The following is a 17,366-nucleotide window of genomic DNA, read 5'->3' as shown; positions in this document are numbered from 1 at the left end:
TTTCTCCAAAACTGGACAAAGTGGGCAGATTACGAAGGGTTAAACTGTTGGAATATCACAGTACTGTACTGCGAATAATTTAAAATTTACTATCTATACGCAATACTAACCTACTATAGTTAGCAAATTATATTGCTCGTAGATTAATCAAATAGTAAATGAGATTATGTCTTATTTGAAATTTTATTACGATTACAACCATGTGCAGCTACGTCGTATCTAAATTATTTAGCGAACTCGAAAAATATTTTTAGTCCAAATGTAATATTAGAACAGAGGCCAGCAATTAGTATTTCTAATTTAGATAAGTGCATCTTTCATCTGCGAACATAGTGTTTGCTAGTGATTGATAAATTATGAGAATACATGCCAAAAATTTCGACTGACTGTATTACGTAGAATACAGTATGTGTAAAACTGTAAAGTTTTTGTCCGATACTACAAATACAACGCTTAACTTACTGTAATGATCTCTACGAGTAAACTATGATCGGCCTATTGAAAAAGTAGTGACATTTCGCAATTTCTTAAAGTTAAACTTTAATAGAAGCTGGGGCTCAGTAGGTATTTGTACTTGCATTTCCATGAATCAATTTGTGGTTTTCTGTCTTTTCGGCGTCAGGCTTGTAGATGTAATGTGCGAGTGATGCCAGTTTGTCATTGGAAACCTTGATTTTTACAGAATAGTTTCAAAAGTATGAAAATTAGGTCAAGAATCGTCTTCACGATTGAAATATAATTACAGATCAATTAGCAATCTTTTATTATAGTAAAGTGAACGTACTCATTATGATATACGTATTACTATCATCTTGGATTGAGTATTGACATTGCATAGCGCCTAGTACTATGAGATCACTGACCGTTTTCTTATTTATTTTGATGTTTGTTCTTATATTCTCGTAGCATGCTCCACGTGCGATTTTTGCATCGCTCTCTAAGGTTAAATATAATTTCTTTGCAGCCTCTTTCTTCGCTTCCTTTTTACTCCCAGCGCGGCCATATTCATTAAAGGTTCGGTTACTAATAACGATAGTTGCTTTAACAATAAAGGCAGTTGGATTGGAGCCTTGAGATTTTTCTTCTCCGAAATCGTCGTATTGCGGCATAATCCAGCGCCGATTAACAGCTAAAGCTTGCAATTTACTGATATAGTCAGTCGATTCCGCAGGACAAGTAGCACTGCCACCAGGAAGAGAATTCTCCTCCTGTGAGTTGTTTTCTTCCGTGGATAACATTTGTTCAAATGAGGCTGGATTAATTTTTTGATCGTTTAGGAAATTTTCGATCACACCAGCAACAGCCGATTGCCGTAATTTTATCAATGCGTCCACGGCAGCATGAACTTTTGCGGTGCGCTTGTTGGAACCTTCCCCTTTCCCGTAGGCATACTCTCCAAAGCGAAAACTACCGAGAAATTTAGGGTTATTTTTGGACGATGAGTTATGCAATGGTGCGCAATCGAAAGTTAAATGAACATGTAATGTTTGACTGAGCATATATAAAATGGATACCGGATTAACATTCATGATGGCTATGGACTACTGTCGGCAAGGAGAAAATCGTAGACAAGCCGTAAACAGTCCCGTACTACTGTCTGCTATGCGTACACAAGAGAACGGTATCCACTATATATTCCTATACAGCATACAGTACTATATTACAAGGATACTGTACTGTATTTGGAGACCAATATACTCTGCATAAAAATGGAGATTTTTTTTTCTGGTCTGCACACTGCAGACGCTAGTCTATCATTAATAAATGTGTATATCAGGATCTTCATGACTCCACAGCGTTTTATACTCGAGTTTGCATCCATAAATAATTAATTTTCCAGAATTTAGAATATGGATAGACGTGAAAAGATCTCCGTGACTCCTGGACAGCGTTTGCACTCGAGTTTGTATCCATAACTAATTTTCTACAATTTAGAATGTAGACGTGAAAAGATCTCCATGACTCCTGGACAGCGTTGGCACTATAGTTGTGCTCGAGTTTACATCGTCAAGTACAGTAACGTTTTGGAATTTTTTTAATATGCTGGTGAGAGGATCTCCTTGGCTCCACAGAGTTTCCATGGGAGCTTGTATCCGTAAAGTAATTTTCTGGAATTTTAGAATGTGCACGTGAAGGGATCTCCATGACACAGCGTTTGCACTAGGAGTTGTGTGGAGTCCGCAGCGATTACACGCCAGCTTACATCCACAACTAATTTTCTAGAATTTAGAATATAGACGTGAAAAGATCTCCATGACTCCTGGACAGCGTTTGCACTATAGTTTGTACTCGAGTTTACATCGTGAAGTACTATAAAGTAATGTTTGGGAATTTTTTAAAATATGCAGGTGATAGGATCCCCTTGACTCCACAGTGTTTCCACTGGAGCTTGTATCCATAAAATAATTTGATAATTTTCTGGAATTTTAGAATGTGAACGTGAAGGAATCTCTATGACACAGCCTTTGCACTAGGAGTTGTGTGGAGTTCGCAGCGATTACACGCCAGCTTGCATCCATAAAATAATTTCCTATAGTCTACCTTGTTAAAAGCTTGATTGGGTGGGTTTACAGTTCATTTGCTTTGACTCTATCTTTAGAATCAATCAGATTGAAATCATTAGATCGATAAAAAATATTTCTTGATTTAAAATGATAGAATTTACAGTGATGATAAAGAACGATTTATGCTAATAGGTTTACATGATCAACGATTAGAGATGTTCATGGTCTGGTGATGTTCGATGTAGCCATTGAACCGTAAATGGGAGAATACCAACTTTCATGTAGAGATTTTATTTTCGGCTCCTGAAATCCTGTAATATGCATTCCTTGGAATGCACTATCTCTACTAGTCATGCTAATATTTCTGAGAATGTTTATAGAGGCTGATAAAGAATTTCGCTACTTTACCGGAAGAAACTGTCCGTACACAGTTTGTTCGACGAATATGTGCTACTGTATGTGCCCGCTAGTCCCAAAATTAATTCCAAAATTATGAGATATTAATTATTATTTAACAATTTGTAAGACCTCATCATTTATTGGATTAATTCCAATTTATTTTATTATGTAAAATAATAATAATAAAGTTGTTTTATATGGATGACTAGCTATCATTATACTGTACTGTAATTATTCATGATTCCTGCGCTTCCCTGTCTTGCCTCGATTTGGTTTACAGTAGAGTAGAGTTCATCCTTACTAATTCTATCTTTGATTTTAAAAATCAATTATATTTCGAATCATGAAATATTGGACGGATAAAAAAATGCTAAATTGGTTTAAAATGATTTGGTGTTCATACAGGTTTGAACGATGAGAATAGTACTGTTGTTCGATGTAGCTCTTCACTGTAAATCGGAAAATAGCAAGTATGCAGTAGCTAAAGGCGTTTCATGTACTAATTTTGAAAATGTGGCCTCCGAAATCCTCCAACATGCGTTCCTTGGGATGCATTGATGGATGGAAAATTAATGAATGGTCTCTCATACCATTTCTTCATCATAACACAGCTATGCTAGGTGTCAGATAAGACTACGGAAAATCAATTACTGTTCATGTTAACTTGCTATGCTGTGAAAGAGAATTTTACGCAGGACTCGACACCATAGACTAAAAGAAAATGCAGCTTTTCCTCTATTTCTAGTAGTCCATGTTCCTACATATATCGCCATAACAATTGTACCTCATTGTGTGTTGAAAGGAAAGATCGACTATAATTACTGTAAGTTGTCCATTGTTGGCTATTTAGTCATTCTATCTCGCGGTAAAAGTGTAAAATGACTAAAAGATGAAAGAGATTAGGAAAATTAGTATCTAAAAAAGAAAATATTAAGTAAAGAAAAGTAGATAGTGTATCAGTATCCTGGGTCAATCACGCTTTCTCCATAATAATTTTTTTTATAAATTTATTCTTTTGCAATTACGTCATGGAATCGATGGATGATCACAACAACGCCATGTCCTATTACAAATGTAATAAAAACATGGCTGATCATGCCGCTGATGACCAATCAATCATCTTGCTCGTTGATTATTATTCTTCATCAATTTTGATTGAGTTCATTTGGAGACATTTGTACCAGTAAATAAGAAGTATGGGTGTTGACAAATGGCCCGCTATGTACATACATAGCGGGCCATTCATCTTTTGTCTTGGTTTATTTATTCACGATTCGCCAAGAGAACGCAATGGCGCTGGGATAATAATTAAGACAATAATGTAGTGGGTATTGTAAATTATTAAATCGTTGCTAATCATGCTGGCGAGGAAATACAACTGTCCTATACATGCATCTTATGCATAGAGCCAAGTATTGAAGGATGTTGCTAGGCAGTATGAATACTAGAGATCATTAAAAGACTTTAGTTTTACAATGAGTAGGCCCTGATTGTTACCCAAGACAACCCATTGGTTACTACGATATCCAGATTGAACATAAATAGCAGATTACATTAGATCATCAAATCAAAAGACAAAAAACTATATCTACATCCTACCCACCATCTCGTCAAAATGCCGTCTCCTGCCAAAACTTCTGCCGGCCACAAGTGCCTAACAATTTTACTTCATCTCTTCAACTTTATTTTATGGGTAAGACGAATGGATCTCTTTTGAACTCAAGCACTTTATTGTCATAGCTAGATGATATTGATTTGGATAATCATCCATTCTTTTCCAAGTTCGAAATCTTACAGTCAGACGAACCAAATGATAATTGATAAAATGAGCCATAACACTGTATTGGTTGTATAACCAAGAAGGACTGTACAATACTTGATATAACAATATGGCAATCATCACTGTCTTCCTTTTGACTAGTTCTTTTATTAACCTAAATGACTACCCTAGTTATGTGGATTTTGAGGAGAAAATGATGCTTCAAAAGCTATACCATGCTCGTACGATGAATTATATTAATAATTAGACAAGCGATAGATAAAATTCATCATTTATTTTGCGTTTATTAAGAACTACATTATCGTCTACTGTCATGTCCAGTCAGTCATGGCGTAGGTTAGCGATAGATTATCAGTATACCCTAACATAATAATGGACGAGTTTTTATATTCCTATCCAAGCATACAATTGTGACAATACTAAAGAATATTGGTAGCTATAGTGGCAGTACTTGTATAGTGCTACCATCGTATTAAGAAAGCTACAAAAAAACACAGGACTCGCTTCGGGTTTACAAGTCCGCGCCCTTTAAACACAAAAATCAAGTAGCTCAAGTCTATTTGATTAAATAGATTGATCAATGTCATTTCTGACGATAAAAAGTACTGCTGTCTAGATCAGTTGTGACTCATCCATCGTTGATCGATTTACTTTCCATTCTATGAGCAATAGTTGATTTATTTTCGCTAGGGCTTCGGTCTTACATTAACCACCCTTATGTCATTCTTTTGTCTGGCAACTGAAATTTTGATTCTGAACTCTAAATTGCTCTAAAAATTATGCCCATCATTATTCACAGCTATGGATGTAAGAGAGATACATCAATTTTTAATAACTACTTCGTTAATGATCGAATTCTCGTATAGTGATAATAATAATATCGCTGATTTTTTTCTAACCAGAACGTTCACTAATACAGTACAATCATGGATTAGTAAAAGCTACAGAGTGATTTACCATGGTACAATGCATTAAAGTGTATTAACCCATACCATAAATGAAGATCGACAATGACACATCATATCAACTGAAAAGGACCATGATGGACGTTTTCTTGCGTTTGGACTTTCTTCTACGACACGAGTACTGCATGCATTAGATATTAACTATATTATTTACTAGGCCCAACTCGGCGGCTTATTTTGGAACGTATTGCACAGTATTAATATACGTATATGCAATAATTTAACATTCCTTGTCCACTTACCAATAATATTTTCTGATCTATCAAAGGAAAAAAACCCTTTTCATACATTTCATAATGCGATTTAATGAGACTAGATTTAGAGGCATGACTAGTAATAATCCTTGACTTTATATTTATACCCTATAAGTAACACCTCCCAATATCCAAATGTAAATGATTCAATGCCACCTGCAGTACTGAAGTTTTCTCATTTTGGCTCCTACCTATCTACTTACAGTAATATTGAATAGTACATATTTTATTAGCGCCAACACTTTTACTTCGGAGTGATCTTTCCAGCACAAAAAATGATTTGTATATTAAAAATTTTACCCTGTCTTTGGTTTTGACTTTGGGGGATCATAGAATGTACTTTAAAACTTGAGTAGAGTAATTTCCTAATTTTACCATATACCATCTACTAAAACATGTTAGCACTACCTACAGTAGGCACTGGTGTATCCGAAGATTTTTAATATACATGAATACTGTATACAGTACAGTAAAAGATTGCCAAGCTGATCGTCAGTTTATGAATCTTAAAGCCCTTTCATTAAGATATGGTGTACGCGTATAGCCCCTGATATTGGTCTTAAACTTTCGCATTATTGATGTAAATTTTCGGAGAAAGTTTTTATGCTTACACCATTAAACTACCGCTAGATTTCCTCATTCCGATGAAGACTAGCTCGGTATTACAGTACATCTGCTCATGAGTATAGTAAATTCCAAATTGATTAACTACGATCAGCATATTATATAATATACTCTCCGAGCTCCAATGGTGTTTGATTGTTTATTTACAATTTGAAATTAGCCGACAAGCAATTGGCAATAAGGATGTATTATTGAAATAGTAACGTTTTTTTTTCACAATTCATTTTTATTTCTCAATTTATACCCTTGAGAGGGATAAAATAAAATTGCTTCTTATTGCTCCTATTCATAAGGGTTAAATGTATGTAGCGTACAAGTTGGTTAGCATTTGCAATGGATATCTGAATAGAGCTACGCTTCCATATTATAGCTGATATCCATAGGTCGAACAACAGCCTTATTGACCTACAGTAGCATTTATAGTATCTGATACATTGAGCACGAATCTTAAGGCCTGCGGTACGTACATATTATAATAATTTCCTTCAAGTACCATAGATGGAGTGGCACATTATCAAAGTTGATCATGTACAATCTCTATTTCGTCACAAGGCTTTCCGCTACAGCTATATAGAACGATTGACTAGTTGCGATATAAAAGATGTTGGGTAAAATCTGTACCTTATGAACAGTAAATAAATAAATTATATGATCAGTGTGATGTGCTCTGTAAATAAAATTAATAGGTGTAGTTTAGTTCTTCCTAAGCAATTACTAACAAAACAATATCCTTCACCGTGACCCTATGACATAAAGTATAGGGTGAAATCAAAGTTGTACCTGGATTTTATGACAGCATAAATCGATCATTTCTTGTACTAACTGAATCCTATAACGTTACTTTTATAGATAAGTGGTGTAGCAATTTTGGCTGCGTCAATATGGGGTTTGATCGCTTTTGGTCCTTACATGAAATTAGATAACCAACATAGCTTTTCTGCGCTCTACATTTTACTGGGAGTTGGTATCCTTATCGTTTTAATTGGCTTCGTAGGATGCTATGGCGCCATGAAGGGTAGTCGATGCCTTCTTGGAATTGTAAGCTATAAGGCTGCTAATGATAGATACTTCATTATCAACAATTATACTAGATTATTTCTCATGTTCAATCAATTTTTATAAATATTTAGTATTCAGTAATCTTGATTGTGATTGTCCTGGCCGAAATTACACTTGGTATCATTGCTTTCGTTTTCAAGGGTGACGTAAGTTTTAAAATTGGAATAAGAACTAAAGACATAGTATTATAGATAACTTTAAAATGAATATTGATACCTTGCAACACAGCTCATGATCCAAACGGTAGCATCGATAACAAAACGCTTATTCTTGATTTAAAATTGCTCAATCCGAATAATTCCAGCTGTTTAATTTTCTAGTGATGTACTTAAGACAGTAATTGGCTATTCCTTATACTCTGTAACAAATTTTCCTTAGAATATAAGGATACTATTATGGATCTAATTTCGATTTTTGGTAATCATAAACTTCTCTTTGTAGTTTGAAGCTGGCTTAGCTGTCACCATGAAACCATTCTTACAAAAGTATGACACAGATGTAGGCATCAAGCATATCGTAGACGGAGTACAACAGAATGTAAGAGATTATGTAGTGAATAGTATGCGTGGATAAATACAATATTTGTTTTCGTAAAGCTATAGTCATTTAATATCTACAATTTTGATCGTTATCATGCTATTCAGTTGGAATGCTGTGGTGCACAGAACTATACGCAATGGTTCAATACTTCTTGGGCAAGTAAGCAGAAATATCGGGATTCTGTACCCAGTAGTTGCTGCCCGAAAACCTTTTTTACTTCTGGAACCAAACCAAATAACTCCACTGGTCTTTGTAATAATCTTCACTTAACCTACAATACTGGAAATTATCAATATCCATCAGGAATCAAAATCAGTCAGAGCGTAAGTTACTTTTAACATGTTGACTATCAACTAACTGCGAATCTATCCTTGATTTTTGTGCAACTGGGTAACTTGATTGATACACTATATAATGAATATTCTCATTTGCAGGCATGTTCAGGCGCTGTCATCAAATTTCTTGAATCGCACTTGGGAATTGTTGCTGGAATTGCTGTAGCAATTGGAGTATTTCAAGTACGTATCATTATTAGATTATTTCTTTATTATTGTACGGTAATCTAATTTTATGCTTAAATTTGTGCTAGATAATTGGTGTAGTACTTGCCTGCTGCTTAGTATGCAATAATGACTCTGCTAAATACGAAATGATGTAATCCATTGGTGGATCCTTTTATTAAGCCCTATCAGGCCGAAATTCCCTCTAACATTTCTTCTAGAGCAGACCATTGATCTCTTTATTCAATATATACAAGTCTATAATCGTAGAATAAGATCATTATCATTATGAATTGAATCCCTCAGTAGTAAATTCTTAACAATTATTTACAGTTAAAATATCATATATTTAAATTGATTCGTCTTAGATATACTCTAGACTATAGCTAGAATCGTTGTAATTTAGTGTAATTGTTATTCATTGTTCCAATAGAATGGAATTACGTTAGATAAAAATTTTACCTTGCAAATACAGAATTGGTATACCATCAATATAGAGATTGAATATAATGGCACGTGCACTTGTGTGTCTTGTCAACATAGAAATACTCGCAGTACCTTAAATGTCTTCTAGTCTATGCTTTGTAGCTAGTAGGTAGGTTTCAATGTCAGGCTCGAATAAAATGCTTTAAATATTTCCTAGTCTAATATTTGCTTTTGATTGTACTGAACAATACTGCAGGGTGACGAGCAAAAAGATGCAATAGTCGATTTACTTGACTACGTCAATTTAGTCTAATTTGTGGGGAGTGTCTGTAAGGCAATTTGAAATTTTAGACCCCTATAAATAAAACTGGGTAGCTTTCGACGGTTGCAACGCTAATCACCGTAATTGGTCGTGATAGCTTAGTACCTAATTTTTATCATAAATTTTCTATACTTGTTTTAGAACTAGCGACTATCAATATTATTATTTGAATTTATAGTTTATGACGAAATGTACGTACCGACAGGATCTTTACTGAGATTTTTAATATACTTGTGTGGCCCATGCTATTATCGCTTCTAGTATTGTTACGACTACGAGTATGACGCGTTTTTAGTAGCCTTGGTATAAGGCAAGAGATAATATAGCAGCCTTTCAAAAAAAAACAATTTTGTTCTATAGAGAGCTCTTGGTAACCTAAATAATTCTTGATTTGAATTTATGCAAAGTTTAATAGGCTTCCTAATTTTGAAACTTGATGCTGAAGAGTTTTAATTGACACAATAATCAACTTCTACAAGCGCTGGCTAGATTATTTCGATATTAAGAATTTAGTTCGTATCATAATAGTCTGTTTCGTCCAAGTGGGATAGAACTTACTGAAATCCTATCTCGTAAATTTATAGTTAGACCAATAGCTAGTAAGGGCACCGGACGTTTTAGGGACCAAAATTATGTTAGTACAATATACTCATATTAAAAGAGCGGGCAATGGCGTCTACCGCAGTTATGGCAGTTTTTGCACCTGCCAAGGTTATTGACTATTGGTCTAGGCTACTACTGTACCAATAATACTGTAGTATAATCCATAATTCAACAATATGGCGACGTTAAATCAATTTACAATCTAAAGCATAAAATTCTGTATTAATTTATTATCAATCAATCAACACTAGGCCATTTTTACTTCTATGGCAAATGTAGTAATCAGACTACCATACAATATACTACTCATGCCTTTACTGCAAAAACGATTTAAATTTGCAGGTATCTACTGGCAGTAATACTGTAGTATAATCCATAATTCAACAATATGGCGACGTTAAATTAATTTATAATCTAAAACATGAAATTCTGCATTAATTTATTATCAATCAACACTAGGTCATTTTTACTTCTATGATGAATGTAGTAACCAGACTACCATACAATATACTGCTCTTGCGTTTACTGCAAAAACGATTTAAATTTGCAGGTGTCTATGTTGTCTGCTAATCGCTAGCTGGATCTAGAGGAATTTTTTACTTTACTGTAGACATAAGAGACACTATTAAATTAGCATTGATTATAAAATAATAGAATGAGAGTATAAATTATACGTTATTAGGTAGAGAAATCATATTATATCTAGGGTATAATTTATTTATACTATAGTTTATAACCTACTTTATAACCTATAAGGCAACTCGTAAGGTACAGTATCACTTTCTCATGCTTCTACCCTTGCTGAAGTGTTTATACGCAGTACTGTATAGGTACGCAAACACGTAAAACTGTAGTATGTATACTATCAGCGCTACAGTAAACCTACGCTAACTCGTCTCCTTAACTAACATGAAATGGGGCTATACTGTATAGTGTATAGTACGTGACTTGAGTCCCGATACAAAATCGTTGTATACGGACTGATTGCTTTGAGTTGATAGAAAACTCCGTAGTCGGACCGGTTCAGCACTAGTAGACCTTCCGACAAGACTTCCCCTCCTTAACTTTAATGGATGTTGACCAACTCCATTAGAAATTATTGATGGATTCTATTATTAAAGAAGGCGAGACAGTATTTCATCTTTTCATCCCTAAAAGTATTAGTCAAGTAGTGGATAATGATCTAGCTAAGGGAACTCGTTCAACTGTTTGGCATGGAGAAAATTGTGTGGTCTATTTACTTGCTCGTTTTCGAGGCTATCGTCATGGCGATGCTCATCAAATTTGGCAAAGTAAAATTTGCCAGTTATCTGCTATTTGCAGTGTTACACCCAAGGAGTTATTCCAGCAATCGGATTATAAAAGCAATAGTAAGCAAGGTCAAGAGAATTATCGACAATGCAAATCAGTGATATTTACTAGTAGCAGGGATGTGACAAACTATTCCGATAGCAAATGCAAGGTAACAACTCAAGAATGGAATCACGAATAGCATGTATTTAATAGTCAATACAGTATGTTATGCTACAGTTATTATAGCTAACGTGTAAGTTGAACCCCATTTAGGACGCTAAAATAAATATATTACTCTTATTCAACAGCCTTCGAAACCTATAGTTTGTAAAGATGGTGATGTTGCGTTTCCGCTAACTGTTTCCTTGGCTAGTTTACACGTCGATACATGTCGAGCTCAAGTCACCGTTTCCTTGTGGTCTCCAGAACTGGATTACCTCGCTGATTGCCAGCTGCTATCGCAAGATTGGAAGGATCCATCAAATTTTGATTTCGCTCGCACTTTTATCGATGATTCTCCTATTCCAGTAATGCAGCACTTAACATCAGCTAAAAAATATCAAGGTATAGTGACTGCGTTTGTCTTACTACCTCATGATGAGATGATCAGTTTCTGTACGATAGACATCAATATTTTTCTGCCATAGAAGCATGTTAATTGATCGTTAATTGAAGAAAAAAATTAGAAGTACACTTGTAATATAAGGATGTTGACACTAATAATGTATACACTTTACCTCTTAAAAAGGACAACTGTGCTTAATGTTTAATTCGCATATCCAATAACTTGATTATGCTGTCTTACCTATAGTTAACAAGATCATTTCTATTAATCCATCACCGAACCTTTTATACCGATTTACTAAAGCTGGTGCCAAGTACTACTTATGTCTACAAGGTGAGATAGTTAATTTTTGGAAAAATTCTATTATTATAGTTGATGACAAATTCATAACTGGAATATCCTATATTAACAAGTTTTTGATGCAATTTGCTAACTAGTAAACTTGCTTACGCTTTCTTCTACCCAGTACAAAATAAAAGTGAAAACGTAATAGTTCTAGATCATATGCAAGTCTTCTCTGGCCACATCAACAATAGTAACCAAAGCGAAAAGTATGAATATTTCATTTATATAGGATAGTATAATATCTTTAAACCAGTTAGGAACTACTATTTCGTCAATACCTAACGACGATTCTAGATTGCAATAATGATTTTAATCATTTATTAAATTAGCATAATGGAAGCGTTAGCTGGAATAGAAGCTCACTTAGTACCTGTCACTGAAAATGAAAACGAAGAATTTCCAGTTATTTTGCAACCAATAGAATCGCATACTTTTCTATATGATGTCACATTAACAGATTCCAAGATGGAGCTTGAAGTAATTTTTAGTTTTCTTTCATAACTATGTACTGTACATAGTTTAAGGAATGTCTATCTGTTAATAGTTAATACATCCGACAGTATTAGTTTACATTAAATACTTTACTTTTTCTTCAAGTTACCCCAATTATCGCTAATGGCTTCACTGGTATGGAGTGCTGAACCAATGATAACTCAATTTGAAAATATAACCACTACTTTTAGGTATCATGAGAAATCTTAAGATCTATCTTTATCTTTGCTACTTTTTGATAACCATTTATCTGATTGCACGTATTACACCGAAAAGGCATTTATATTTCTTGTTCTTTAATTCTAAAAATTTGGTATTTTATGTTTCTGTAGATTATTCGAAATGGCTATAGATCGTGCTTTGGTTACAACATCTTCAGTGTTAGATAGCACTCATGTTTCTATTGGTGATAGGTAATATATGTAAACTACTGCAATCTAGATGCTACGCTATAACAATGCACGATGCAACGCTTATAAACGAACCGTGCTTATTTGTTGTCAGAACAGCGCGATTTAGATTAAACGACAAATTTGTATTCCTTATTGTAGATTCAGTATATTGTATACAATCAATAACGGAAAGGACGAGCTTAAAGATGTATCTGTAAAGTGGGAGCCGGAATCTCTAACTACTGGTAGGATTATCATGATAGATTTGTGAAAAAATAGAATTGTCATGAGAATCGTCATAACTGCGTAATGCGTGATTGATATTCGTATTAGGTGTCAACAATATCATAGCTCCAGCTAGAGTTTTATTAGGAAATAGCCATTCTTATGATATTGTATGTTTAACATCATCGATATATATAGGGTATGCGAATGTTGCATTTTATTTCATCTGTGTTGCTTAGATGCCGACCGTATTAATATCGAAGAACTGACTTGTTATTGATATTCGTATTCTAGTATTGTACCTAGCTGGTCTTCGGTAACTGTTAGTATTGATTGTCTCGCGATGAAGGCAGGCGTTCACGAGGTGAACAATTATAATATCATATGAACTAGTCTCTAAAAATTCCAACTAATTTCCGATGAAAGAATCTAATTATACCGTATGTTTATAATAAACCTGTATTATAGGTTGGTAGATGTATCAAGCTACAGCATGCTGGCTCTTCAAATAAAGAAAAGGCGAACCATGTACTCGATTTATTGCATCAACCATGCCAAATTTATGTCCTTTCACCTAATGCTACTGCATCAGCCCCGGTCGTAAAAACCGATACGCCTAAAATAAACCGCCAGTGGTCGCGGGAGAGTTCAACTAGTAACTATAGTCTGTACGGTTTCGGAGAATATTTAAAAAACAGGAGAAAAAATGAAAGCCTTACAAATATTGCAGGGGAGTACAAAAACAACGAAACAGAATCGCACACTAGCAATGATGAGACGCCATTATCTACGGCTCTAACGCCTATTGAAACCAATGATGAAGATCAAATTAGTGAGAGTTCGTCCATTGAATCTAAAGATGTAATTAATGAATCTACTGAAATTAAAATTAGTGTACCAGAAAGTGTTACAGATGAAGTAAATGGTCTTACTGGTGGTGTCTCAAAATCGGTTGATGAAAATGCGACAGAAACTAGTAATTAATTAGAAAAATGAAAGCAATTATATTACTGTTATGGTTGTTGTAGCTCGGGTGAATTTTTACGATTCATGTTGTATATTATTACAAATGTAAATACGTTTTTTGTATTCCTTGTATCATACAATGTTGTGTTAATTTATCAAAGAATAAATGTTGTTAAACTTTCAACATTCATATGGAAATTTTATATACTGAATGCGTAGCGAACATAGCGTCTTATTATCCATGTACAATATTGCAGTTTTTATAGCTTAAATTTTCTCTTTCTAATGTATTCGGAATAGCTATGTGGGAAAGAAATGAAGTAATATCATCGTTAAATCTACTGTATAAGATACTTCTGTGCTTGACCTGAATAATTGTGATGTTTTGAGTAATATTCTGCAGCATCTCAAAAGAATTTACCAATTTCATCAAGTTGGGTGTTAGTAGCATAGTGGATTAACATCATTCAGTGTTAAAGGTAGATGCGCTATGTCTTAGCAAGCAATACAGTGATATCTGATAAGTTTAATCTTAACGTTGGTACATGCATCAAATGTAATGTAACAATATACAATTTGCTTAATGCTCATTCGAGTGTAGTTGAACATATATCAGAGCTTTACACTTAAATCTAAATTTGTTCTAAATAGCTTCTACGAAGTAAATATACTGCCATCGGCAGGGTTTTGAGGCTATCGTGATATAAAGTATTAGAATATAGTATTACGTTAACCACCTCTCAATAGGCACTTAATCGTTGCTTGTTTACATGAATATGGCAGTAGCTCGCTTCTATCATGATCCTTGTCAACTGGAAAAACATCAATTTTTAAGTGCCTGTACTCCAACATGCATCCGAATTCTAGTGTATATCCCTACGTGAGAATAAAGTATGCTAGAAGGATTGCAGAGTACTTTTCCTTGACAAAGCTTTTGCTAAAATAGTTTATTCCTGTCGCTAGAGATTAAATTTACAGCGATTTTGATTTTATTCACATTATGCTTTACTAACATATCCATTGCGTAAGTATTTAAATTGTCTCCATTCCTTTTTAAATATTTCATCGCCATCATCAATTATTGGTTGACAATCTTGCCGTTCCTTATCATAACGATATGCTAACTGATATAATTTTTTAATTAATTGCTTATATCTTTCTTGCATGGGAACGTTTTGCAATCCGGACCAACTTTGATAACCTTTTTCGATAATGATATTCAATATGGAATCATTTAGCTCAGGTTGTAATTGTGCGTCATTTTTAAATAACAAGTCTAAACATTGATAATATTTCATTGATTTAACCACTATTTCAATATCTATGTGGGAGTCCGTTAAGTAAGCACATAATAAATTAATGTCATCAGAAGGTAACATCTGAATAATATTTTTACCATATTTTAACGGATTATTTTCTAATAACAGATACAGAGGGGATTTGGTTTTTTCAATTTTGATACCACCTTTAGTGATGTAGGTATAACGATTTCTTAAATTGACCTTGCCACCGGCTTGAAGTAATATTCGTAAGCATTCTAGATCCGATCTTTCAACTGCAATAGATATTGCTGATATGGATTCACTTTTATTGTCTAATTGTGATCGTCGTGGTATATTAGCACTAAAAATGGTTAATAATAATTTCACACAATCAGCGTGGCCTTGTTGAGTTGCGATAATTAATGGCGAATAATTGTTACTTGCAATAACGATTTCTTCATTCTTTAATAATAATTCAATTCCATAATGGAAGTTATATCTAGCTGCAATTTGTAATGGATTGAAGGGTAATTGATACCGACTATGATCATCGTCTTGATAAGTTTGCAATAGCATAGTTTGATATCGATTTACAAATAGATTGAAACATTTTTTACTTTTCCATAAAATAGCGACATAAAGTGGATGAGATAAAGGTGATGAATCTACCACCATCATCGTTTGTTGGCAGTTATTTTCTAGTAATAGTTGAACAATTTCAACGTAATCTAATATAATAGCCCAAAATAAGGGCGTACATTTACCATCATCAATTAATATATTCCAATTTGTATGATTATCTGTACATAAACACTTTTTAGTGCTTTCGAGATCACCTTTCATGACCACCTTATGGATTTTAGGTAGAATATTAATTGAATCAAAACATGTTTGAATTAAAATTTTTAAGCATTCCATTTGATACTCAAAAGCAGCTAAATGAAAAAATGTTACATCACCAAAAAGCAAGTTTTTACCTACTTTATTTACTGATATACCATTAGTTAATAACATTCGAACACAATGAACATGGCCACGTCGAATACAAATACCTAATGGACTTTGTTTAATACTGTAGTTAAACGAATCGATTTCTATACCATTATCAATGAGACGTTGTGCCCACTTTTCAAATCCTTCTATCAGGGCCACTTTAAAAAATTTCTGTAATCTAATTTTACTAAGTTGTTGAACTCTTTCTGTTAATCGTAGGAAATATTTATATTGGCAATCATCGTTAATATCGTATAAATCAACACTATCATCATGATACCATTGAATTGGATTACTCGATGAGCATTCCACTTTGCGCCTTCTTTTGCGAGCATAGAGGATTTTCCCTTCATGGTAATAATCACGATCACTTTGCCATAGAAATTTATTGGGCCATTCGGTCAATTCTAATTGAATTTTAGAAATATAATCAATTTCCATCGTCCGTACGCCTAATTTTTTTTTAACTTGATATACCTTGCATCAATGTTAGTTAATAAAGCCGTAAACGATTACTACGATCGATATAAGAAGGTAAATTAGCTTTCAATAGAGTAAATTAAATTGAAAAAGGAAGGGCGTTTAACTAAGATCCCGTCAAATTAGAAACGATGATAGTAATATTACTGTTTTTATTGGTCTTTTATTTTGAACTCACTGGCTCACTAGCTAACTAACTAACTAACTAGACAGAAAATAAGATTCAACAGATAGGTGTTCGCATAGGCTTTATTCAACATCGTTATTGTTAAGGCTAGAAGTTTAATTTGAAGTTATTGTTTTATTGTCAAACTTGATTATCCACTTTTTGACAAACAGTATTCTTCCATGCAATGGATAAAATTGTTTTCATTGTC

The 17,366-nt window shown here is 33.9% G+C and overlaps 4 protein-coding genes across 4 annotated transcripts; 2 read left to right on the top strand and 2 right to left on the bottom strand.

The window, feature by feature from the left end:
* Positions 1-557: 557 nt before the first annotated feature.
* TRIADDRAFT_52175 (uncharacterized protein) lies at positions 558-1,529 on the bottom strand (the record flags this gene model as incomplete). The annotated part of the gene is made up of 2 exons (XM_002108037.1): positions 558-668; positions 864-1,529. 2 exons carry the CDS (start codon positions 1,527-1,529, stop codon positions 558-560), a joined length of 777 nt encoding a protein of 258 aa, XP_002108073.1.
* A 2,989-nt stretch (positions 1,530-4,518) lies between these two features.
* Positions 4,519-9,364, top strand: TRIADDRAFT_52174 (uncharacterized protein; the record flags this gene model as incomplete). Its single annotated transcript, XM_002108774.1, has 7 exons — positions 4,519-4,596; positions 7,376-7,564; positions 7,657-7,731; positions 8,027-8,122; positions 8,230-8,448; positions 8,560-8,643; positions 9,308-9,364. 7 exons carry the CDS (start codon positions 4,519-4,521, stop codon positions 9,362-9,364), a joined length of 798 nt encoding a protein of 265 aa, XP_002108810.1.
* A 696-nt stretch (positions 9,365-10,060) lies between these two features.
* Positions 10,061-14,272, top strand: TRIADDRAFT_52173 (uncharacterized protein; the record flags this gene model as incomplete). Its single annotated transcript, XM_002108773.1, has 13 exons — positions 10,061-10,084; positions 10,706-10,744; positions 11,070-11,438; positions 11,578-11,833; positions 12,081-12,167; positions 12,301-12,385; positions 12,509-12,656; positions 12,777-12,862; positions 13,004-13,084; positions 13,223-13,308; positions 13,397-13,487; positions 13,583-13,652; positions 13,757-14,272. The coding sequence occupies 13 exons, from the start codon at positions 10,061-10,063 to the stop codon at positions 14,270-14,272; spliced, it is 1,938 nt and encodes a 645-aa protein (XP_002108809.1).
* Positions 14,273-15,252: 980 nt separating this feature from the next.
* On the bottom strand, positions 15,253-16,950 carry TRIADDRAFT_52172 (uncharacterized protein; the record flags this gene model as incomplete). Its single annotated transcript, XM_002108036.1, has 1 exon — positions 15,253-16,950. The coding sequence occupies one exon, from the start codon at positions 16,948-16,950 to the stop codon at positions 15,253-15,255; it is 1,698 nt and encodes a 565-aa protein (XP_002108072.1).
* Between the last annotated feature and the right edge of the window lie 416 nt (positions 16,951-17,366).

This window comes from Trichoplax adhaerens, genomic scaffold (genome assembly GCF_000150275.1).
Source record: "Trichoplax adhaerens TRIADscaffold_1 genomic scaffold, whole genome shotgun sequence".
NCBI classification, from domain to species: Eukaryota; Metazoa; Placozoa; class Uniplacotomia; order Trichoplacea; family Trichoplacidae; genus Trichoplax; species Trichoplax adhaerens.
The sequence above is the reverse complement of the archived record's forward strand: the minus strand, read 5'-3'. Positions and strand labels throughout refer to the sequence as shown.